This window comes from Melanostigma gelatinosum, assembly GCF_949748355.1.
Source record: "Melanostigma gelatinosum genome assembly, chromosome: 6".
Lineage (NCBI taxonomy): Eukaryota > Metazoa > Chordata > Actinopteri > Perciformes > Zoarcidae > Melanostigma > Melanostigma gelatinosum.
The window spans coordinates 10948274-10974584 of NC_136639.1; the positions used below are offsets into that span (position 1 = coordinate 10948274).

Here is a 26311-nt window from a genome sequence, read left to right on the forward strand (position 1 = left end):
CCGTGCAAAAATGATCCAGTACTCTGTTGACAACCAATACAGGACAGTCGTAATCAGGCTCATTGGCTTCAACTCCGAGGTAGGCTCTACAACACCAAAGGGGATATTTGTTCAGATTCAGCTGCAGTAAAGGGACTAAGCCATGACAATCAGTGATGTGGCGATGCCCCCTGGACAAAGGTTTCTCAGTGAGACGTGGTTGGCCCATTGGAGTGTGTGTGTGTGTGTGTGTGTGTGTGTGTGTGTGTGTGTGTGTGTGTGTGTGTGTGTGTTGGGGGGGGTTTAATGCCTACGCTGGGTTGAAAAATAATAGTCAAAAATAACTACCTGACAGAGCGCCCAACTGCAAAAAAGGCACAATTTTCCATAAATGCCACCACTACTCTGAATAACTTGACCCTGTATTATAATCCCCAGCAGACTCATTGCTAAGGTGTCTCCCCAACTCAAGCTTTTCTGGCAAGTTTATTATAATTACACCACTTGCCTCAGACATCTTGAATGGGCACGATATGCATTTTCTGTTTTTTTTCCCTCTTTAAATTAGATAAACAAAAGCATTAAATAGAATTACAGAAATAAATACATTTTATTTCATATAAATATGTGGGCCCTGATGTCCAAATTGTCACTGACACTTGTCTTTTGGGAATAAGATGAAGTAAACAATTCAATGAAACAGCTGCCCTACTTGTGTGATACACTTACCTTGTGAGTAGTATGATTATTGTGAATTGATTTCAGTTTTTAACGAGTCGCTAAATCCCATCAGTAACTACCACGCGCTGTAAATCCCTGCGTTACAATGCCTTTAATGAACATTATATTGTAATCTAATTGGAAGCCCTCACTCAGGGGGGAATAAAAAGATCAGTGATCACATCAAGGAAGTCTGGTCCCTTTATATAGGATTATCTTTTAGATTGATTTAATGTCATATTGGTAATTGTATATTTATAAAATTCCTAATACAGACCCCAAACGTGAAACATGATTGAAGACACAAAAAAAAAAAAAAAAAAAAAACCCAAATCAGGTTCAGAGTTAACATCTTGCCAATTTTACCCCCAAGGCCGTTTTTTTCAGCACGGCTAAAACCTGGATTTGTTCACATACATACAGTAATATATATTTTGTACTCTTTCAACGTCTCTGGCTATGTACAAGCTATACAAATAAAGAGCAGGCTGAGGGCCAGGTTTTATAAGCTGTGCAGGGGGAGCAGTTGGTTGGGAAGTCTCCAAGTCTCCCGGCTCCTTCCCCCGCAGTCTGCCCATACAGGTGGCTGTTCTGCTTCACTTGCGATCGTCGATGGTCTTAATGAATTCCACCGCCGCGGTGAACTGCATCCACCAATAGCACTCCTCCCCACTCAGCCGGCTGGCATAGAAATTATTGATGTACTGAACGGTGGACAGCAGGCAGGGCGGGTTTGCCTGGAGGGGAGGAGATGTAGGGATGGGCTCACATTAGCCGCTGAAAGAACCTCACGCAACGCCGTACGGATTGCAATCATAAATATGTTGATATGTAAAATATATCCACACAGGCTAGCGGATAGCAGTCTTTATGACGCATGGAGTTACAATGCAGTCATTTAGGAAATCATTTTCTGATGATTACCGGTATTCTTAGTCTTCATTTCCAAAAAAAAAAAAAATCTGTCAATAAGTGATCAATACTGAAGGTCAAAGAAAGAGTTTGTTGGAAGATGCAGCTTAGTGCTGACTGTGCTGTTAACAAAGTGTGTAGCAGTAAGAGCAGACTCACCCTAATGAGCACAAAGACAAGCACAGGGACAAAGTCATCCGCTCCAGGGACGGAGTCCTCATTGGCCAGACTGAGGAGGTTCATGATGGTGGAACACATGCGCAGTATACACTGGACTTTGTCTCGGGGCGTCTTGTATGCATTGATGGTCCTTATCTCAGACTGCGCAGAGGGCCAGGGAGCCTCCTTCAGATAAACCTGGAACCACAAAAGAAAAAGAAAAAACAATGACTAATACTTTTTTGTTTTTTTTCCCCTTCTCCACACATGAATAGAAGTGATCACCATGAAAATACCTCTGGGATTTGAAGAGCTTTATGATTGGCCGTCACAACTTTTGTGAGCCGCTGGATATGTTCATGGAAAAGCCTGTGAGAGACAAAACAAGTAAGTATATGACAACAGAGAGAGCGCACATTCTGCCCAATCCAACAGTGCAACATATCAATCTCAATATTAAGCAAATTATTTGAGTTTCTTGCTCACTGGTTGTCTACTGATTGATTAAGTGGATTCAACTCTTCAGACAAATGCACAAACAAAGCATCCTGGCTTGGTAGTAAATGTTAGCAGCTAAAATGAGCTTTTTTTAGGTTTATAACATCATCTTTACTATATGTTGTTGCTCAATGAAATAGGCTTGACCAGCTAATTTATTATTTTATAAAGATTTAAAACCCAAATCTCATCGTAAAAAAAAACACAAAGTATTTTTGGAGTGCTGCCTAGTGTGACTGTGAGGCACTGGCGTCATTGCAGCTACTCACTGGTCTCTGAGAATATCTCCATCCTGGTTGGGGTAGAAGGCCAGTTTGAAGATGCGGTTCATAACGTAGCGCTCAATAGCCATCTGGGCATCCTGCAGCTGGTCCTCGCTAGCGTACTGCCAAATGGCATCACTGGCCATGGCGCCGTACAAGTAGCGCAGAAAATCCTCCACTGCTGCCGTCTTGTCATCCGATGCTGTGCACCCCTGGAACGCTGGAGCGGAGCAGAGAAACAACAGATGTAACACCAGCGCAGGACGTAGCTGCAGCCTCTACTCTGGATTGTTTCAAGTAGAGCTTGAAAGTGATGTTGTGTACGGGCATATCTATAAATAAATACATGAAGTGATGATCGGAATCAATCTCTACTTATAGTTCTGGCCAAATATAGAGAAATTTCATATTAGCTATAATTACATTGTCAAACAACAATCCTTCCATCATATCTCCCACTTCAGAGTTGGCCTATTTATTTAAATATCCTGTAAGGGTCACCACCGCCTGTTTGTGGTTGTTTAAGGAGTGGAATTTGGAAAAAAGCATTGTAAATCATGTGTAATAGGCCAGAAATGGCCAGAAAATAGGACGGCAGGAAGGTCAGGATTGTCTCTACTCTCTGCCAGCTCAAGTTCATAACAAGTCCATCTGCTGTAATACATGTGGAGATACCTTTAATGAAGTCAAGCATCTTGGACTCCATGTGCTCAACAAGGAGCCGGACACACACGGTGGTGAAGTAGCGATTAGCCACCTCCTTGTCTCTCAGCACCCTCTGGAGGAGCCTCTCCAGGTGGGCCTGAGAGGTCTGCAGGCCCTGACGACACCTGGTTAGATAAGCTATGTATGGGGCCCGCTTTCTAAAGGAAACAGACATTTATATTCTATTATTGCCACTGTATTGCTGGCTCTTTGTTAGTAAAACATCACATTATGAATTGAAATGGAAAAACCCAAGGGGTGCCACGAGTGACTCTCCGGTCCTCCACAGTTACCTGTAATCCTCTGCAATGGCAGCCAGCAGCTTCCTGCAGGTACGCGCGTCGAAGCGGGTGACACAGCGCGTTGTCTCCTGGATCTGGGCCATCTGGTTCTTATCCTGAAGGTTGATGGCCTCTGCTAGCTGGATCTTCAGGAAGCAGACGATCTCATTGTCTGAGCGAGAGAGAGGACGACAGGGAGACGGCATTAGACGACACTGCTCGCCGCTCACAAAGGAACGGCTGGCTGCTGTAATCTGATCAACCTGCTGCCTCTACATGACAATGTGACTGATGGCCGCAAAGATGGGCGTCTTATGGTTTTACTGTTAAGCATTTCCTCGGATGGCCCGCAGAACTGCTGTGTGGAAAGCTTTGTTTTGTGCAGCATCAGCATACTGGTGTCTTTCTGATAACATGTTGAACCAATATTAAAGCAGGATGTAAGTAGTTTAATTAGTAGGATGGTTTAAGAATGTGATATTTTACTGACACCATATTGAGTTTCTCTTTTAACATCTCCCACTCTTTCAACCTTGCCCCAAATCCTGGAAGGCGAGTCAGAAGGTGAAAGTGGTTCAGACAAGGTGCCTTGCTTAAGGACACTTTCAGCCGGTTGGATGCTTGCCAACATTAACGGCTTGTACCCTTCTCCCTGTGGAGGAGCTTGACAAAGACACCCAAAGTCTAGTAGATAGCACCAACTATAACAGCTCTAAATGAACACACTCTCTGACTCTTAGCATGTATTTAATAGATTGTGCTGCATGATCAGTTTGTATGCTATCACCAGTTACTAGTCCCTACAGCAGCACTCGTACAGGATCGATCTAGGGAAGGGCTACCTTCAGACTCCATGTGGTCAGGCAGCCCATTGCGTGTAGTTGTAAGAGCCATGATGGGCAGAGCCACCGAGTCTGCAGAAGACAATGCCAACCTCAACTTCTTCTTTGCATCACTGAAAGACACAAAAACAAAAAAGAAATCTCACCGCAATGGCTAAGAATATATGGTTCAGTAAAGCAGTTGTTGAGTAATGGATTTTGAATCGGGTTTTGTAGTTTTCTGACCTGAAAGAGAACTTTGAGTCGTGCTGCTGTGCTGTCTGGCTGGCTGAGTCTGGGAGGTCATCAGCGGAAATGTTCTGAAGAGTGTCTTCTCTAGGAGAGTCATGCACGCTGTCCTCAACACAAAGATCTGTAAAAAAAAAGAAAAGTAGGCAGTTTATTCACTGGATCTTCTGCAAGTGTGCAGTGCGTAGTATACAGACGTATATAGAAAAAAAAAAGCAAGTGTCTTTTCTGACCTCCTGTACCGTCATAAGAAGCTCCACCTGTGGCTCCATCACTCGGGCTGGTCCTCTTGATGTTCCTGTACTTGTCCAGAATATCTTCAGCTGCCTGAGCTTGAGAGCTCTGTCTGGGCAACGGGTCATCTGATGAACCAAACAACATAAAAGATCAATGAAAATGAAACCACCATAATAGATATCTTTATTTTGTCCCCGATTAGGGAACCAAACCAGCACAGACCTTGTGGGACACGCTCTGGGGCAACATCGTCTTTCTCATGCTTGTCTCTTTTCCGAAATGCAGCTATCGGAGCTGTAGAGGAGAGACGTGCGATTAGTGAGTTGACACCACTTTCACCATCGCCGGATGACAAGCTGGTCACGAGTTGCCTGCTGACAACCACTTTGGCCAATCTTTGGGAGTTTTTCATGGTTTATATTGAGACAACAAATCTCAATGTAGGAGGATGTATGGTATCATACATTACCAGAAAAAGTATAGAGTAGAACTTAACTAACATCAAAGCAAAATAATATTGAAATGGTAAATTAAACCGTCGTTTCACAGCAGAATATCACAACGGTCTAATGCAAGTCATCGTAAAATGTCCAGTCGATATAGATGTAGATAGACCCACTGATGCTTATCCTATAACACTACGGTGCAAACAGGACAAACAAGAGACACAGCTTCTATCATTTGATCTCACACACACGAAACACTCTGTATTGATATTCTGTATTCTCCATACGGTAAAATGGTAACATACTAGCAAAAATAAAAAGGGGTGACAAAACGAATGCAGGAATGAGGGAGTGTGAGAGTGTGAACTCAGGCTACAACCATGTCACATCACAGCTCTAAGGCTACATCTACAAAGCAGCATGGGTACGCAGCCGCTGGCTCCAGCAGTAAAGCTAGCTCAATGATGACAGCGTGGAAGCGTTACCTGGGACATCACTCTCAGCCGTCCAATACAGCACTGTGAGGAACACAACAGACAGGGTTGGCCTTTCACACACGGGCTGCCGCTCTGCTGGACGACTGGCTGTGCGTCACCATGCAGAGCAACAGGACAACACACAGTGGACTCTACAGAGGCTTGGCTGGAGATTGGTGGTTCAGGAGTTCATGGCTCTTTACTTTTCCATGTGAACACAGTCCTCCATTTTATGAATATCAATTTCATTTATCAGTTTACTTAGCAAACATCGTTATCTCAAAGAGTAATAAGCAGCCAGTCTGTGTGGGCACAGCTCATTATTTCCCAGACAGATGTATGAGGGACGGTTATAGAGTAGAAGTGCAACAAGAGATGCGTCATCTATCAGTGCTGATGACAGAACGGTCCATCTAATGACCATTAGCCGCTGGCTGACAGCACTGCTGGGAGGGCTACAGCCATACAATCTACACAGCCAACGCTCCTCAGATGACTGATTAGCTTTGAAACGTCCATATAAATCTACAGCCAGTGAGACGTGAGAGAAAGAGGACTGGACACGTCTCTGAGGTAACTTCAAACAACAATAAACATGATTTTCCAACTGGAGCCTCAGAAATGGAGTGGACAATATGGATCATCATTCTCTTTCCCACATTATAAATTGCTTTTTGCGCTGCTCTTTAAAGTGTGATATTTCCTGTCCGTTGTGATTAAGAGAACTTTTTTTCCTGCAACAAAAAAAACAAAAGGAGCGCTGCAATCCAACAGATTGCTTTTAAATGTATAAAAGTTCCTTTTAAAGTGTAGAAAAGAGAGCATGCCTAAAATGACCGAGTGTTTCGTTACCTTACCTTTGGGAATGGCTGACACAAAACGCTTCTTCCACCATGGCCTGTTGCGATCAGACTTCTCGTCGTCACTGTCTTTCCGGTCCTCAACCTTTGGATAGAAATGACAACGATACACTTAGACAATAGCAGGGACATGATCACACACAACAATCACTAAAAAAAACATATTTGATGAATTTAAAACAGTTCCTCAGCAGCGCTAGTAATAACGCGACTGTCCCTGTCAATAGCTAAGAGTGCCTCTGTAACTGGTTACCTCTCCTTTCAGGGAGTCCTTGCTGGGGGACGAGGACGGTCCCGAGGCGAAGGCCCCGGCAGGGTCGCGCTCTTCAACCGCTACCCGCCGGTTAAGGCCGGGGTCACTTGTGGGCCGGCGGCCTGGGCACACAATGTCAGAGCTGCGGCTACGTACCAGCCTGTCCGGGAAGGAGTGGCGCTGCTTGGTGTGCTCCAGCTCAGCCTGGGCCAGGCAGTGGGGCGTGAAGAGGGAGTGGCGCGTGTCCTGCCCCAGGGCACTGGCTTCAGGGATGGGAGGATCAGGGGGAGGGTGAGGGGGCCGAGCGTAGTGCACTTTGGGCCTCACTATTGTTCCAGTGGAGGAGCCTGAGGTAATAGAAGAGAAAATTTGAGAGGCGAAAATGGATAATGTTTAAATATCCCAGTGCACATTGTATATTTGCATTCTCTTTAATCTTTACTTGCCAGCTCACAGAACAAACTCCACAAAGACTTCCCTAAATAGTTGTTACATCCTTAAATATACCAATGAAATTCTACAAGTAGGTTCAGTGAGAGGATTGTTGCTCTGTACCACAGAATCTCACTTGTTTCAGAATAGTGGCTAAACATTACCAAAACAAACACCTCAAAAGCGGGGGAGAGTGCTAAAGAGAGTTAGTGGGAGATGAGCCCTAGGTATAGGTGGGCCACCTGTTCCAAGGGTAGACTCTCTCTCCTGAAAAGCTTCCAATGGCAGCCTCGTGCCATGAGCACAGTGGGACAAGGGGACAGTGCCAAAGAGCCTGGGGTGAGGTCTCTCAACCCGGCATGCCTTCACCTTGCCACAGACACAAAGCCACGATCCATTCCTCGCTCACACAATATCCACCGGCACTACAAACAGAATGCACAGTAACAGAGACTGTGGAGAATAACTTGGGATGCTAAATGGGCCAAATTACATGACATTTAATTTGCATTTGTAATATGACCAGCAATTGGTCATATTGTGTGTGAGGGGCACATGCATTCTCTTTTGGTTAATTCCATGGAGCTCAAGCTGTTCTGTGAGCCCGCGACATTAGGGCAGGGATTTAATGATACTCATCTCTAGCTCTGATTGGCTGTAGAGCATTCTGGGAGTGCAAATTACCTTCACCGGAGGAGAGGGGATCGAACATGGCCAGTAAGGAATCGGTCTGTGACGGTGGAGATGTCAGATGGTGTCCTCCTGTAAAAACCACAAGAGGATATGAGACAATTAAGAGCATTTACTAATTTAACCACTGATATACAAATGCACATTGCGGTTATTTTTAAAAATCGCTTAGAACATTTAGTTAAAAAGATAAGCTAGGCTATTATCTAGTTAGACATTCTTTGTCAGGCTAACAAAGATGATCTCACTTTAACTTTTATAACAATTACAGTGTCTGAGAACTAAAACAGTGGTTTAGCTTGGTGGCAGCTGTGTAAGTGACAGGGATTGATAACTCTGACTGATGCTGCTTAGATCAGATAGACACTGAACTGGTGGCTTAGCTAGCCTAGCGGGGATGTGGCACTCTCCTACCGTGGCCTGACTCCTCCCCATCTGGACTGGTCACAGAGTCCTTCCCTCCAAAGTCTGAGCTGCACTCTGACCGCAGGTCCTCGATCTTGTTGGGGATGTCTTCCGAGGTTGCACTGACGCCTGCATCAGGGAAAAAGAAGTACAGTAAAATACTTTGACTTGTCAAAAACAGAACCTGCATGTTCAATGTTTCTCAAACAAAAGAGGATTTTTTTTCTCTTTACTATACAGTATGCTCTCTCTCAGATAGGAACCCACTGGGAACTCCAAATTGGTAGCGTAAGCTCCCATGGGTAAGGGGAAAGATACAGATAAGAGTGATCATGAGATGCAGACTATCCCGCGGGATGTTTTCCTGTGAGCTGAGCCACGAACATCACCGCTGGCTTCTTAATCTAGGATACTACTTCATGCGTGTCAACATAGCACGTCCACCTGAGCCCACGGAAAAGACAAACCAGCAATAACCAGTGCCATCCAGAAGAAAAAACACACACACACACACACACACACCTACACACACACACACACACACACAGTCCCATTACACTGGTTAACAACAGGATTGCTCTACACAGACTCAGGAGGGTGCAAACGTGTATTTAACCAGTCGTCAACTTAAGAAAAACAAAAGGGACTAAAATAAAAATCAAAAAATAACTGGTGGGAGTGAAGATGGGGCCGAGTGGAGATTAGATTTATACCTGAGACCACACTGAGGCCTGGTGTGCTAGGTCTCGAGCTGACTTCTCTGACCTCTGTGTCATCCGAGGTACTGCCAACCCCCGAGCAGCTCTCCAGCTCCTGCAAACGCTCCTCCTGTTTCAGGTCTGGGGCTTCTGGAAGTGGACCCAAAAAAGGAAAGAAAAAAATGTATATACATTTATTTAAAAGACAAAAGACTAAGAAAAGAGTGCGTCATTTTTCTAACTTGAAGTGTGGATGAATTTAAATGAAACTATTGGCAGTTTGCAACAGACGATGGTCATTCCCCCCCCCCCCCCCCCTCTGTTACGATCATTGGGAAACCAAGTGTGCACATATGCATGAAATCAAACAAAGCATACATTATCGTGTCTTATAACAGCCAAACCAAACCATAAACCTACTACGGCAAATTCTTTGGCTACCCAATGGAGCTGTTGGGTGGAACCCAGAGGCTCCATACTAACAGCAGTACTCATTTGCATGCTCGTTAGTAATAATGTGCTGGTGAAGTGCTCTTCAGAGTGTAGTTTTCTGCTGCCTAGCCATGAAACAAGCGTTCTACTCCAAGCAAGCCTCCGATCACGCTATTACCGAGCATAACAGGGGTAGCAAACGGAACAAAAAGCAATCAAGACACTCATGCATGTCATTTCTGCACATATTGGAATGCTGTACTACCTCAATTAACATAAGGCCCAGGGTTTTGAAAGAAACACTTAACGCTGTTAATAAAAGCACTATTGATTTTCCCAAAACACAGGTTTTTAAAAAGGGGGTCTTAAGCACATCATTTCTCATTAATAACAGGTTGGGACTGAATGTTTAATTTGAATGAACAGACAATCGAGGATTTATAACATTGTATATGCATTTGGATTTGCACTGACTGACGTAAACCGATAACCTGTGTGACTATTGTCATAATACATAAACACCAGCCATGGAAAAATTCAATGTTAAGTCTAGCCAGATGAAAAACTGACACCATGTAAACTGACTGAGGACAGCTGCAGGTGCTTCCCTCCCCACTGCTCCACCACAGGTGCACACACACCTGGTGGTCCCTCTGAGGAAACCATAAGCTGCCTTTTACTGGCACACGCAGATCTGCCCTGAAAGACAGGCTAGTGCACACAAATACAATGACAGATGCACTCACACATTGTTTGAATGGAATGCCGTGCAACCACACCTGGTGTCCCAACCCCCACTATATCAAACAAACAAACACGCACGCAAAGACACACGTGCATATGCAAGCACACATGTGAGACCGTCACGGAGATGAAGTGTAAGAATCGAGACTACAACCAAAGCAAACAGTTGAACAGAACAAACCTGGCTCCCTACCTGAGTCACTGGGAAGGACTTCCACGCTCCAAGCCTCGCTTGTGGTCTCCGAGATGGTGGAGCCGTAGGGGTCCAGCAGCACTGAACCCGAGCCAGGAAGACACAGCAGGCTGCCGAGCATGTTCTCCGCAGCTGCCCCTGGGAGCACAGAGGGGAAGAGACGTCCACAGCATGAAGCAGCTTTAAGTAAGAAGTCACCTCTATCGTCACAAAGTCATCTCGAAGGCACCTTTTTGTACTTTACCAAGCCTCTACTGGTTGTGTTGATTCATAGTCTGTAATTAGTTCTGATGTATCGTATTGAGAATACCACTTCAGAGGTAGACATTTTTGAGTTGCGTGCATGTTCATACTTCCATTCCGTTCCATTCCTTAAAATATTCAATATAGTACTAAGGATGCCACTAATTATTATTAACTGATTTATCAGTAATTTTTTTTTTTTTTTACAAATGAATCATTATGGCCATATAATTATGATTAAATAAATAGTAAAAAAAATTCTAAGTGAAATCTTAAAATAGTTATTTTGACTGAAACTGTTCAAAACTCAAAGATATCAAATTTACAATGATATAAAAACAGAAGGAAAGTAGAAAATCCTCACATGAGCGCTGGGACCAGAAGAATAACTGAAATAACTAATCCATACCTTTTTATCTTTTAATCAACTGATCAATTTAACAAGTAATTCGTCTCAGCACTGTATGGTGCCGAATGTATTGGCTTCACATGTAATCTCTTAAATAAAACCTGTTTCATCACTTTTAGTGTTTTGCCTTCAGCTCTGACTTTTAAACAACACTGTGAAATGTCCTGAGATAAGCAAAAACACTAGAAAACGCTCTCTGAATGTTGTGTGGATGGGGCTTCAAAGACAGTGAGCTTTGCATACAGAGACACAGAGAGAGTTGGAGGTCATGTGCATTTCATGCTGGGACCCACCGGCACATATACCACTGTGCCAAAGGTCAGAGGTTAATGGTAATATCTCACCCTGCCCCCCCGGCCCATGACTTTGAGCCGTTGATTAAGCCTAGCATTACTCACAACCAAATTACCGCTTAGCCCACCATGTCCTCAGCACGGCGTCCCTCCATCTCCATTTGGGAAGCCGCGGCTTAACAAGGCGGAAGAATGCGGAGGAGCTAGCAGGTGTGAGTGGGAGTCAGTGGCCAAGGCTCAATATCAAAAAGTCGACCTGTGGTAGCCACACCCCCTGGTATGTCACGCTTCCACTTCACGGCACACACACACACACACCATGAGCAGGCATGCATGCCAGCACCCGGGCAACAGTGTGTTCTGATGTTGGCGGGGGCAGGGCTCTCATTGGCGGTGGGAGAGCACTATCCCGCTGTCCGTGTTTACAGTCTTCAAGGTAGGGGCGCAGAGTACTTGTCTTTCAGGTGGATGATTAAATGAGTGGCACAACAAGAAGTGAAACAATTAGAATTTCTGCCTCATTATCATGGTAATCTTATCAGTGGGATAATGAGGTATTAATGGATATTTAATGTGCATCTCATAACCCAATCCCTTGGAGAAAACACATAAGGAAATTGCTGTAAATTCACTTAATGATGGAAAAGTCCCCCAACGCCATATTCCGAAGAATGAAAAATGGTGGATGCAAATGAGAAGGAACCAAGGTCAATAAGACTGCAGGGACTGAGTGAATGTCAGAGAGACAGACGGGGAGAGGGAGAGAGAGATGGGCAGGGGGAAGGCTGTGAAGAACAAGAGTGAGGCAGAGGAGACAGGAGGATCTGAATAACTCTCCACTGAAGATGTTTATCTTATACAGTAGATCAGCATGTTATGATTACGCATGTACTTAGTAGCTACTGTGATTGTGCAAACTTCAGGATTTACTTCCAGAGACACTTTGACTATAACTTGTTTTCCATTTTCTATGTTTATGCGTCCACTTCATTGGCCTATTTTATCAATTGGAAGATTGAAAAATAAAAGTCAGTGGCAGCAGAATAAAAACAGACAAATAGTATGAAATTGGTAATTTCTGCTTCATCCTCAGTTATTATCACAATTTAATTTAGTTTTTTTTCTATAATTAAAAAAGGTATGAAAAACTGAAATATACTGCAACTGTATTACTCATCCTAAGCATTGTTTAAAGTTGCGATTTGGCAGTGAGACAGGAAATTCAACTGCAAAAAGAAAAATTTCATACACCTCCCGCAACACGAAATACATAACATTGTATTAAACCATGTCGATGAAAACAACTAGAAACACTGGCCTACATCATCTCTTTCAGATCACATTTATTTATGCGTCTTAGCTACTGAAATGCAATTCAAATAATTTTTTAGATCAAACAAAACTCATGAGAAAGTGTAAACGCAGTGCCACAAGGCATGTGGTGCATTTCTTCATAGAACCTGAGGTGAATCGATGACCTGCTTTGCGATGCTATTTCACCCGCATACCACAAGGTGATGACATTTCCCTAACGCTACTTAATCAACAGTCAGGGAAGATCCCTTCATGTGGCGAATTCATCTCATAAAAAGGCAACGATCACGTAGGCTGTGTAGATCAAACAATGTGCTTACTGATGCAGGAAGTAAAGTAAGTTAAATAAGCCGAGCCCAACCTGCTATTTCCTGCAGCCGATCTTCATCCATGTTGGGGTCAAAGTCACTGCCGAGCACATCGGTGCTCCAGGTTTCGCTGACCGTCTCGGAGATGTCCCGATCATCCGTCAGACCCATCATGTCCCTGATCTCAAACTTGCGCAGTTTGTCATCCAGGTTGTCCTGAGTGGTGGCTGAAGGGAACACGCACGTATGTTAGACAGGGCTTGCTCATGAAGGACTTTCATCTGTAAGCTTTCTTATCTTTTGTCTGTTTACAAATTTGCTGTATCTGAAGAATATATATTTATACACCCAACATAGCCTTTTAGCAGCATACAGAAATATACACAGACCCTGTTCATGCTCCAAAAGCTGAAGAGCTTCCACCCCGTTGCTCCCTGATGGTCCGGCTCCCAGCTCAGAAACAGACTCTCCCTCCAGGTCCAGAGAGGACACGGAGTTAGAACGATTGGATGGACCTGTGGTAAAAAAATAAATAAAAATCATAAATAAAAACATGCACAAGGTAATAGTTTGTTTGATAATTGTTTGTGTAGCTTTATGCGTCTTCAGACTGCAGACTGACCCTCTGAGATGCCTTCCAAGTTGTCACTGCAGAGGGAGAAGCGAAGGGTTTTGTCTGGTTTACCGTGCAGCTTAGTATCATCAGCATGGCCCTCCCCCTGGGCCCCATCAGCCATCTGCAGGTTCAAAACCTAGTGGATGAAAATAGATCACATATATATCTTGTGTTTGTTACGAACATGCTTTGAGTCATTCTTGTTAGCGACATTATCTCATTTAAAGACAGCAAGAGACAGTTAAGGGAGTTAGTTATACATGCGATACAAGGTTTCCTAACAACTGCGTAACATTGCAAGCACACACAAAGCGCCGCATAATGCATGCCATCGACTGAGAAGTCGTGTTCCCCTTCAGTGACAGGAAAAGATATGGTATTGAATTTATCACATCATCATCTCTCCTGCAAATGAGTACATTAATTCAAGTCACATTACCTCATTCTCTGACATCATCCCAGGGACAGACTGAGGACCCGTTCCTAGTGAAATCACGAGCACCTCCTCTGGCATCAGCTCCTGCAGGGACTCCTGGGAGCTGGCCTCTGCCTCCCCCTCCTGGGCGAGGTTGGTACGGCTGCGGCTACGGGCAGCTGCTGGTTGGTGGGTTGGAGGGAATTAGTAGGGAAACCACTGTAATATTTCCATAAGCAACCAAACATTATTCGTGAAAATGAACAGCTCGAGCCTAAAGCTTGAAACTGGAGAACTAACTCATCTGGGATGTCACACCAATGCTAAATTCATAAGTAATGAGAATGATTTGCAAATGAGCTGTAAAATCATAATGACTTATCAGTTTCACAAAGAAAACGTCAAAATAACCTTTTGATTGATTTCCAATTATTGCTTTATGTAGCTATACGTTGGTGACATTAAAGACAAACGTATGTATCGTATTTAGATGTTAGATAGTTAATAATAAAGACTAATTAAAAGGCTCATTGGTTAAGCTGATACAAAAACAAAAGGCATAGTTTTTATAACAAAATGATTTTCGCAACGCTAGAATATAGACATTCTAAAACACTGTACACGATGTTCACTATCGATATCATTTGTGATGTCCTGCGCTCGAACATGGTATTCTGTGCATGTTGAAATACCAAGTGATGTGCTTTCACAATGTCTTTTAGGATAGCAATGGCACGCCTAACATAATGAAACACTTAAGCTGCACATGATATTCATACCACTCTGAAGACAAGTCTGACATATTTCAGCTCTCTGTTTCTGGAGCTTTTGTACGCTGTGCAGCATTGATTATGTAGCTCCATCCACCAGATATATTTAAAAAGAACAACCAAGTACAGGACCAGTTCCCATACAAGTTCACTGGGGTTCTGAATTTGCCTGGGGGGGGAGGGGGTCTGGTACTCAATCATAAGATCATTTACAACATTACACCCATCCTGAATTGTTTTCCCTTCTCAATAACGTTTTTTATGAACAATGCTTCCATCAAAGTATGTATTGGGATAAAACTATTTGAGGAACATGAAAAGTATGCTGGTTGTATCCCACGTTCTTGAATAACAACATTATCTCAGTTGAGAATTTTTAAGAGATCTGAAAATGAAACACTATACGTCCTCCAATTCATTTAAAAACACAAAGAAACCAATATAATCCTTGATATTATCACTATAGTTTGTTTTACTCTTACTTTATCTGACATGAGAGGATGCCATATGTTATATTAAGAACACAACCACACCACCACAGAGCTACAATTATTGTGGGAAGTAATTGCGCGAGTGTCTCTTTTATTTTGACCACAACTTAGGCAGAGGCCAGAAGGAGGAAAGGTGAAAGATAGATATTGTTCCCACTCTACCTTGTAATGAAAAGCCATAATCCGCTGAATGAGGACGCAAAAAGGGGGGGGAAAAAAAAAACGTAGAAAACTAAACGAGTTGAAAAACATTGTAGCTCTAATAATGAGCAAAAGCACTGTGCGAGGCAATGCAAGCATGGTGAGAGCACATGGACGACAGCAGCAGCGCTATGCAACAGCGGCGAGGCGGGAAGGTTACTGTGCCGTTGAGCGCATGAACTACGCGAGTGTTATCTAACACGCAAGTTGGAGAGAAAACAGTTGCATGAGTTAGGTCCTCTCCAACCCTAACACGACTGACGGGCTACCCACCAAAAGGGGCTACTAATGGAATGTGAGCAGACAGAGCGGTGGTTGTGGGGTCCCAGGATGTTATAGCGGCTAAGTGTTGTCCTGGTCATTCAGTGGCAGCACAGGAGGAAAGGAAGAGGACAAAGTAGGGGGTTGAAGAAAGAATACAGAGTACATCTCACAAGTATCAACTCAAGACCGTGCGTATAAACGTCATATCTCAGAGTAGCAAGCACTAGTGGTTCAGTTCTAATTAAGGGGGAGTTGCTACAGCATCATTTGTCATGAGTATGCTAATGAAGGTAGTCTATGCATCTTTTCCATCCATTCCAATTAAAATTAGTTCATTTATATTTGGTAATTTAATTGGTTGTCATTTCTGTAATTGAGCCTCAATCCAGGCCATGCTAATTATCTTCATAGCAAGCTGAGAAGAAGCTCATTAGCTTCCTATAAAACACAGGCCTTTCACCAGTCATCACCACTCAACTCTACTTGTTTATTAGGCTTCTCATTAGGCAAAATATTATGCTTTCATCTTCCAGTTCGAGTTTCAAATTGGGATATTCCTATAAAGCAAAATGTCTCATACCAGGAAATTACAAGAGGTTGCGTCACTTTGAGCACATCAATACGTCAACTCTATAAAAAGTGGCAGTGACACAGAGGCGGAGGTACCTATGGGGAGTCTGTTCTTCTTGTTGGCAGGAGTGGTAGCTGGGGAGAGCTGGGGGGTGTTGGAGGGAGTGAGCTCCAGACTGTTGCTCTTCACAGTTCGAGACTGGGGCACGTTGGCAACAAGGGTCTCCAGAGCCATGTGATCCTCCTCCCGAAGGTGGTCCCCTGCCATCACGTTACGCACAAAGTCCACCTATCGGGGAAGTGAGAAACGTTATTATTGAGACCATAAATCAGTCATTAGAAGTCAAGAGTTATTCTGAGGAAGGGTGTAAGGAGTCTGAGTGAACCTAAACTGTGTCTGGTACAACATGTCAAAGGTCATTTTGAATGGAAGGAAAGAACAAACACAAATAAACCATGTTTATGTCCCGACATAATGTATTGAAAAACATGTTGTACACTGAAGTCACACTGAGTCATGAGGCAGGTTAATGCATGAGCTTTCCCTCCAGACAAATTTCTGCTTTGTTTGCTGCAATTGGTGAAACAGAAACCACAAACTAAACTGACTGGAAGACATGTGCACGAACAAGATATTTGCCCAACAACTACTACAAACTGCCTGAATAATTAACGCTTTAATCAACATCCCTAGTCTCACAAAAAAAGACAAACATGCTTATCATCTCCAGAAGGATGTTTACTGCACACATTTGTATGTTATTTTGTCCGGCGCCTGTAACTCTGCATTGGAACATTTTGAAGTAATTGTAAATGCATGCAGAAAGTCAAATTAGCCTGTCTGTAGGGAGTACCTAGAAACATTAGAATGCCTAGATCTAAAGTTCAACCCTGCAACAGGGTGGCAGTACATAAAGACTAAAACTTCAAAATGGTAGCTTAGGACACATGTGGATATCAATTGCAAAAGAGCCTACCAGCACGAGCAGCTGATTATGTGAAATATAGACCGCAGTCCTACTGAGGCCTTCAAGAAGGTTCATCGAGGACATGGGTGGGGTCTCGACTGCTCTTCCTCCAATCACCACATCCAGAAAGGCAGCGACACAACTCTGCAGCCAGAGACGAAGAGGCATAAATTAGTACGAGGAGAAATATGCAGCGCTCGGGCTGGAATTAACGAACCATTACTATGGTTCACAAACCTTATCAAATTTGGACAAACTGCTTTTCCGCCTCGGGTCTGCATCATCATCGGTCATGGCCAACTGCTGCAAAAGCTGCCCCACCTGTGTAAACGACAAAAACATGCAACATGACTCTTTACTGTAGAATGCCTCCCACATGTTTGATGTGTCAACAGGATGACTCGCTGTGCCACTAACCTGCATTAGGTTGAAGCGGGCCACTTCATTGATGGGGGCGTCTGAGATGATACCATACTGCTCTGGGTTAACTATAGCCGGGCAGATGAAGCAGGTCAGCAGCAGGTCTGTGCACATGGTGCGCACCTCGCCCACCTCGAGACGCTCCAAACATGACAAAGTCTTGTACATCTGCGACACAATCCAGCGCAGGCTGTGGGGAAAGCAGTAGGTGTTCTGCTTCAGGTACCCGATAAACTTGTTGACCAGAGCTACCAGCTTGGCTTCATTGTCCTCCACAGCTGCCTGCACCCTCTGTTTGTAGTCCTCGGAGCCCTTCTCTCCAAAGCGTTCCTGCTGGGCCGGAGTGAGGCGCTCCGTCACCTTGGCTGGGTCGATCTCCAGGTGGTCTTCATCTTCCACCAGCAGCTGCATAATGGGTTCGTGGAGGGTGGCGGTGAGGAAGAGCTTGGCTGAGTACAGGCCCTCGGAGAAGAGCTTGAAAAGGATGCTGAATGCACAGGTTCCCCGTCGCAGAAGGCGGCGAGGGTTGTCACTCTCCTTCAGCTCGAACTCAACCAGATATCTCAACACCTGCGAGTCGGCAAGAAAGATAGGTGCACCAGAGCAAAACACGTTACTTTGAGGCTTTAAAATTGTTTCACAAATGCGTAACACTAGAGATGGGTACGGGCTGACTGACCTGTAGCAGGTAGCTCTCATCCTCCTGCATGATACAGTTGCCATAAAGTGAGGTGAAGACTGTATAGGTGACCCCCTGGGTGTGCTCCTGGTTCAGCCTCTCTCCTGCCACCAGGCAGGAAGCCACCAGTCTCGGGTTCTCCCTTAACCTGGCCACGAACTCGCCATAGATCGTCTCCTGGAAGCCCAGAGTCTTGTAGCCATCAATGAACTGTGTGTCTTCCAGCATTTTGGCATGTTGGCAGCATTCAGCCGGAGAGGCCTCCGCACTGTAGAACAGAGTTGTTTCATTATTACTAATGTCCCAACATATAAAACCTTGTGTACCAACAAACACAATCAGTATATACTCTAATTCCCTCTCACTAAGACAACTACATCTCACCCCACTTACATCCACGGCAGGTATAAATGGGTTTATCACAGCTTTTCTACGTGGTAGACGACACATCATCCAACCTTCTTCTGACTGACATACAATCAAGTCGAAGCATTCGATTGTATGCTCAAAGATCAAGGTCTCGCTTGATCTGCAGGCTCCAACTGACAGCTGATCTAAACTGTTGTGACGGGGCCAAGCGCACACAACAACAGCATACAGTATCAAAATTGATCTTATCAGCACAATAGAGTTTTCAGATCGCCACATTGTCACCGATACCTGATTCACTTATTTGAATGAGTATCGACCGATATCGAATATCAGTATCGATGCATCTCTCGAAAATGCTCACCACATCCTTAAATTTTAAACACTTTGTAGCATTTGAATTTAGTAGTGATTAAGGAGAAGATTAAGGATTTACCAGTATTTTACTGTATATTGCTGTCTTTCATTAAAAACTGCTTTCAGTTGACATCAATGACTTTTAAAAAGGTATTTTATATTTATATTTTTTAACCTTAGAGAGACAGGCTAACTGTTAGCCACCTGACTCAAATGTTTATGGTAAGCAAGGCTAATCACAACCTGGCTACAGCTCTGTACTTTATGCACGGACACGACGTGAAAATCCATCTTCTCATCTCACTTTTTTGAAAGCATATTTCCCAAAAGGTTGATCTATTCCTTTTTAAAAGGCCCCGAGTGAATGATGATGGCAGGTCTGACCTGGTGAGAATGAGCCGATCGAGGTTGATCCTCTGCTGCTTGGCGATCCATGCGGCCCGGTACAGCCGCTCAGCCGTCTTCAGTACGTCACTGTTGAGCCTCTGGATCAGCTGCTTCTCCGATGCCACGTACAGCCGCTCCTGCTTCAGGTGGTGGGCCAGAGTGTGGATGTCTGGCTTCACCATCTTCACCAGCTCACACTAGCAGAGAGGTAAATGATCTGGGAAAAAAAAGGGTAAAATAGGCGAATACGTGGTACTGAAAATGATGAAAAGCTCAAATAACCTTTCATCAAATGTTGGATCAAAGTCACATTAGCAAGAAAAATAAATGTCAGGTGTTTTGTTCTGTTGTGGGACTGTCCAGCATGTGTATTTTTCCGTCACCAAGCACTCCAATGAACCCTAGAAAGTTGTTGACATTTAGGCTACTATAGTAGTCTAACTTGCCCAACCTCTCAAACAGTATCAGTCTTCTGTATTTGAGCTACGCTGCATTTAAAAGTAACTGCATTTAGAAGAGAAGCAGGAAGTGGTTCCCTTTTCTGTAAAGGCTGGCTGAACGCTAGCTCATACATGATGCTCCCGTCACGCAAGTGAAGTGATCATTTGCATTCCATGTGCTTCACACGCTGGCCCAATGACAACAACAAAAGCACGCATTTCACAAGCTTCAGCAGACGCCAAACAGCTGAATATGCAAATCCCTCTCCCTTTTTCCAGATATACACAGCCAAGACATACAAACCAAGCTGAGGGCATGACATTTGAATGATTTCTTGGTGAATCATACTCACAAAAGCCTCTTTGTGGCTGGTTGCAAACACAGCAAAGACAGATTTAACAGTGGAGTTATGGTTCTGGGAGGAGAATGAGACGAGACTGGAGAAAACGGCCTCAGAGTGGGAATGACTGCAAGGCAGGGCCATTGTTCACAAGCTAACAGACAACCACAGCGCTAGTGTTGATGTGTGACAAATCAAATTGGTTATACAGATTTAAAATACATAATGATAGCCTCCACATTGAACTCCCTGGGTAAACCACGGTAAATACAAAGTTATTACTGATCTCCGATCACTGTGATCAATTTAAATTTTTTTGTAAAGAACAGGTCAACTTAAAAGATCATTTTAATGAAATACCACAAACAAACATTCAGTATGTGATTTATTTCTTCACAAGACACAACTGATCGTTATCACATGAGAAACAAAATAGCCTCCTGGGTGCTGCAATAGATCAACAAACAATCTCACAAGCAATTATTCACTTTGTCAATTATCAGGAAATATATTAAATATTTACTTTTGAAGGCACTTGTGATTTGCAGTATTTTTTAAGATTTTAAGACCAAACAAATAGTTGAAAAGAAATCAATAACTAACTGGATAATGAAAATAACCGCAACACTTCACATAAAAGTCACTTATTTAGCATTTATAAGCCGCAGTAGTCTACAAAAACATTTAGACTACTAAACAACAAACAGTTCACTATTACTTCTAAGTGCTGGCTCGTCACATAGACTGTATATAAGAAGTGGAACGTAGTCATCGCGACGTCACCCATTGGTTTGTGGACTACCACTTTGAAGCCTCGAGTTCGGCGATTTTGCCGCCGCCATCTTGGATTATGTCCGTAGCCATGTTGGTACACGGCTCTGGGTAGCGGCAGCGACCTGTCAATCACAGTAAGCCCGCCCTAAAGCATACCCTGCTTTTTGGTGTATTTGACTCTAAATGGGACCATAAGTTACTAAATGAACATCATGCTGTATTGAAGAAGACTTAAACTAGCGATGTTTACTGAGGTAATAAATCAAGTGAGAAGTAGGGCCATCTTCTCATAGACTTCCAAACAATCTGACTTATTTTTGCAACCGGAATAGTCGCCCCCTGCTGGTCAGCAGAGAGAATGCAAGTTTTAGGACACTCTCACATCGGCTTCACTCGACAGAACTGGAGGTTGCCGCCTGGTTCTTCAACAAATATATTCCACTTATAGGCAATAATATTTTTGTTATTAATGTGTATTAAATACGGTGAAAGTAAAGGAAAGCTTTCACAATAACTGTTAAGTTGTTTCCCAATCTGGACATTTGTAGAGCAGCTTTTAAAGTCATGTTATGTATTGAGTGGTGGCAACATGAGTTAGGTTTTACCTTGGGCTGCAACTAATGATTATTTTCATTATCGAATCGCTCATTTTCATTATTGATCGACTAATTGTTGTCTTAATGTCAGAAATTAGTAAAATAATAAATGCCCATCACATTTTCCCCAAGCTCAAGGTCTTCAAAGTGCTTTTTGTTCCGATCAACAGTCCGAAAACCCAAAATGATGAACTACCATACAAAGAGATCCAGCAAATATTCAAATTTGAGAGGCACTTAACGGTAACATTTTGGCATTTGTGCTTCAAAAATGACTGAAACGATGAATCAACAGTTTTTATAGTAGTTTTTGGTGCTAAAACTAACCACTTGGTGGGGGCTGTACGTTATTGAAGAGTCATCTGAAGTGAAGACCTTTCTGGATTCATAGATCTGGAGGGCAGACAAGAAAGGTGCATCTTCTGAGGTTTTATTTTGTTTCCATTGACAGGTAACTGGTTGATGAGTACACTCAGGGTGCACTTCCACGTATTCAGTCATGTTCTTAAATAAGCACATTCCTCACATACTTGGAAGGAAGTGAAAAAACAACTATGCTATCGAGTGGGTAGCAGTGCGGTTAACTGCCATTTGTCATGGCCTCCTGTGCCAGTCAGCTCCAACACAACACACTGCATAAAGCCACCTGGTGAGTCAGGCATGGAGCTCACTGAGGAACTCTAAAGCAGAAGAGAAACCCAACAACAGACTGTGAGGGAAAGCTGACAGTAGTTGTGGCAGTACAGTCACTGAATACTGTTAACATCGTGACAAGAGGACCAGTCATCATCCATTACACCAGCACTCAAATTAAAACAAGTCGTAAGAGGCAGGGCAGAGAAAAAAATTGATGATTTAAATTACCAAGGCAAGTCCAACCGCTTCAGTTATCTGATGACAAAGTTTCAAAATTCTAAATAATTCTAAAAATGTGAAAGCTAAATAACAACACTACTTTTTGAAGTGAATATCACAGCACCTGAGCAAAGGTGTTTGGAAAACAGCCCACTCTTCCCACAGACACACAGAGAGACACACACACACACACACAAAGTGCTATTTATAGATCTTCAAAAGGTTTCATATTCTACAAAAGGTGTTCATGTTTCTGAGCAAACATCCTCTTCACACTTCCCTTTCAGATAATTTCTCACACCGCTCAGCAAGCCGATACTGTACACCAAGTACATGAGATTTAGGAGTGACCTTTCCCACCAGTCGGTTTGAGTTAGTGGCCGATCGTTATCCGCCAATATTCAGTAAAATATGCGATCAGGAAATCGGCTTTCATACTTTTCTAGTCAGCGATCTCTAAAAATGTTACATTGTAAATAACCAATTTGTGTTTAAATTGATAGCACTGTGGCAGCATCGCTAGCGCACATTATGATGCATTCAGGCTCTAATTTAGTTTTGGGCCAAGGTAAATTATATTGTTATGTGTTCAAATGTAATCTCGTAAAATGCAGTGTTGGTGAGAAACTTGAATAAATCCAGTTGTTTGAAGATGGTTTCACAACATAAATGAATATTAGAGAGGCAAATATGACACATTTACACGGGCTCTAAGCAGCTTATAGTGCATCATTAAAACTACTAAAATACAAACTTTTATTTCCTCATCATTCGAATTGTGTGTTTTTCATGCAGAAGAAAAAAAAACTATAAATTACTATAACAAAGGCAAAGGACAGAATTTAGAGTTTTTGATGGTTTACACGGACTAGAAAACGGTTTAAATGATTTTTGGTATAGTGCCACAAAAAATAAGCCTTGTAGACCAGCTGCTATGATCAAATCACAAAAGGGATCTGTATCTGCGATTCCTGATACGATCCGAAACGAGAGTTGTATGATCCGTTGCACCACTAGTTCGGGTGCTGGGGAAGCACGCATTATTCTATCACTGCACCCACTCAGATTTAACCTGTGGATCGCGGAAGCAACTTTCTGGCCACAACACTAGCTTCTCTACCCGCATGGCCAGCACAACCAAGGGAATGTTTCACAATGTCCTCCGGCTCAAAGACAACATGCCGTAGTGGTGCCAAAAAGAGAAATGCACACAATACACAGAATGTCCCAATTGAGGGGCAGAGTCTTGCTAAATCCATGTTTTCATACCAAACACACTATGAAAGGTTTCATGTTGCTCCTCCACATTCAGTCGAGAAAACAATGTTCAAGCTGGAGTTCCTGAAAAAACCTCCACTGTTTGTAATTGTTATCAGCCTGGATATTTAGTCAATTACAGGGTGTTATATGGACGTTGTATGGATAAACAGTATATACCATAAACATAGATCACTGTTTAGAATACCAGTCAGGTGCTGATGTTAAATGTTACAACTTGTACTGTCGACTTAGGTGTCATGGAATTAACCCAGTTTACCACAGGGGATGTCACTTTATCTGCCATCTTGACTGCAACTTCTGACAATAAGAAGTTGTTGATTTGGACAGTAGATGAGGAGCAACAGCATGCACATTAGTTTTGGTCTCAGTGAGGACATACCCTCTCAATTGGGCAAGATATGCATATTCAGCCTCTTTCTGGCCTTCTGAGAGACCCATGAAGGTGGGTCAAACCATGAAAGTGGGTCAAACCATGTGGTGTTGCCCAAGACCTTCAATCTAAAACATTTTGCCCAAACCAACATTCTTGAGATGCACAGCAGCTGTCATGACAAAGTGAAGCAAACAGCACAAATGTGTGTGTGTGTGTGTGTATATATATATATATATATATATATACACACACACCATTCACCAGCTCAGCAGTTTAACATCCTCTTAACCTACACAACATTTTAGTCGTCTCCTTCAGTGACTGCAGATTGTTACAAATTGTATATAGTTTAGTATGTATTGTCATCTGCATTAACTGAAATTATTGTTAGTTATCTTCTAAACTTTCAGTATTGTAGTCATCCGACAAGTAAAGATGAACCTACTAAGTAATGAATTATAATAAATCCAGTTGCAAAGCAACAAGCGTGTGATCCCTTCGTCACACTTTAATCAACAGAGCTGATTAAGACTTATTTACACAACAACGTGAGTCACTGAAACTGACTTCCGACGCTTTTAAAAGGCTTGTTTTGCTGTGTAAGGTGAGGTGGCATTTGACACCAGGTAGTAATGTTTGAAGTAAGCGAATACGGAGCTAGGATAATTCAGGATCAGTGTACTATGACAGCAGTTATTAAGAGGGAGGTAAAGACTGTATATTTATGTTGTAATATTATATTCCATAATTTATCAGGTAAGCTTTAAGTCACAAGTACACCGATTTTGGTCTTTTATAGACACATTTTGTCTGGCAAATGTTTACCACTTTACCTTATTAATAAGACGAGACTTATGTTCATCTTTGACTAATTACTACAGTAACATTGGACAAAATGGGGAGATAATTCCCTCTTTGCTACAACGAGTTATGGGTAATAACCAGCATTAAAACATTGATCATGTTAAAAGGCAGCACGGTATAATATCCCATGGCCTTACAAGCCTAACGATACAAATACTGTCCTAGTGGTTATGTTATTAGGCTACAACTTTAGCTAGACACTACCGTCACAGGCTCAGAGGGTGGCTGTGGGCACACTTGACACTAAAGCTAAAACATTTCCATGTGCTAACGTTAAGATGCACGTTTAGACTGTCCTTGATTTGGTAATTTACTAGCCAATACATCGAGATGGGTTAGGTTAAGGTAATGTCAGGCGAGCCGAGAAACATATCAAATAACCCACGTATTTATTAGGTCAACTAACGAGAAATGCCATGACGGAAACTGACACAACCCAGGACACCCAGGTGTTAGCTACACTGTCACAAGTCAAGACGGGCTTATGTTTGCACTGATTTCGGAAGGAGCACAGACAGAAACCTGGTGAGCTGGCTAACCCTGTAGCAGTAGCCTGCTAACGTTGTTAACCAAGTTGAACTCGTCTTGCTAGTCAAGCAGGGTGAGCTAACGATTAAGCTAGTTAGCTACGTTAGCTTAGCTGTAGGCTGCAAGCTCCTCCGTGTCCAAATCTGATCAACAAAACATGCGAACGTAAATTCAGCAACTTACCGACTGTTGTTAGCGTTTACCGGTTGTTCGCTATTTCTCTAAACACGGCCGATCAAAAGATTTCTCGAGTCAGAGGAATTGTGTGTTAGCCGTCTCACACTGGCTTCTGCAGGAGCGAACAGTGCTGTCATTTGCTGTCATCACGAGGAGACATGCGCACCCCGCATGCGCAAAGGCTTGTTAAAGGAAGCTTTTCCACCTACAGGCCTACACATGATAATGTGTCTGTTACAATAGTTTGTGCAATTTCTGACAAATCCTACCGCAGTTTAAAATGGAAAACAAGTCAGACATACTACAACCAAACATTTGTGGATTTTCTGATTCACAAGCTATATGTCATATCTTACTGGATAACAAACACAATTGTAATTCCTGTTGATATCCTCGTCATGATAGCGGTATTGTGTCCTTCATATTCTCTCCAGAATGTCACTTTTTTGGAGATTTTTGGCTTCAAATCCTGTAAATACCTGAGTGTCAATCTGTCTGGATCCTGTGACACAGAGGTAATTTTGTTGCACTGAATTAATGTTTAATTTTATTTAA

At 42.9% G+C, this 26311-nt stretch overlaps 2 protein-coding genes across 9 annotated transcripts in view; one reads left to right on the plus strand and one right to left on the minus strand.

The window, feature by feature from the left end:
- vgll4l (vestigial like 4 like) overlaps positions 1-26311 on the plus strand; it is a 120542-nt gene that overhangs the window by 51958 nt on the left and 42273 nt on the right. The window lies entirely within an intron of this gene.
- gapvd1 (GTPase activating protein and VPS9 domains 1) lies at positions 912-25899 on the minus strand. 8 transcript variants are annotated; one of them, XM_079270328.1, is made up of 28 exons: positions 25763-25899; positions 19525-19744; positions 18415-18682; positions 17733-18305; positions 17553-17636; positions 17325-17459; positions 16444-16636; positions 14076-14230; positions 13643-13772; positions 13410-13535; positions 13074-13247; positions 10454-10591; positions 9100-9234; positions 8396-8515; positions 7976-8053; positions 6860-7206; positions 6604-6691; positions 5756-5788; positions 5047-5118; positions 4830-4949; positions 4585-4711; positions 4360-4472; positions 3530-3689; positions 3207-3394; positions 2538-2751; positions 2067-2139; positions 1771-1968; positions 912-1436 (listed from the first exon to the last, which is right to left on the minus strand). In XM_079270328.1, exons 2-28 carry the CDS (start codon positions 19707-19709, stop codon positions 1296-1298), a joined length of 4368 nt encoding a protein of 1455 aa, XP_079126454.1. In that variant the 5' UTR covers positions 19710-19744; positions 25763-25899; the 3' UTR covers positions 912-1295. The 8 variants fall into 8 exon arrangements, with proteins under 8 accessions (XP_079126454.1, XP_079126453.1, XP_079126451.1 ...); XM_079270327.1 differs by having other exon boundaries at positions 4821-4949; XM_079270325.1 differs by having other exon boundaries at positions 4821-4949; positions 7016-7206; positions 14076-14233.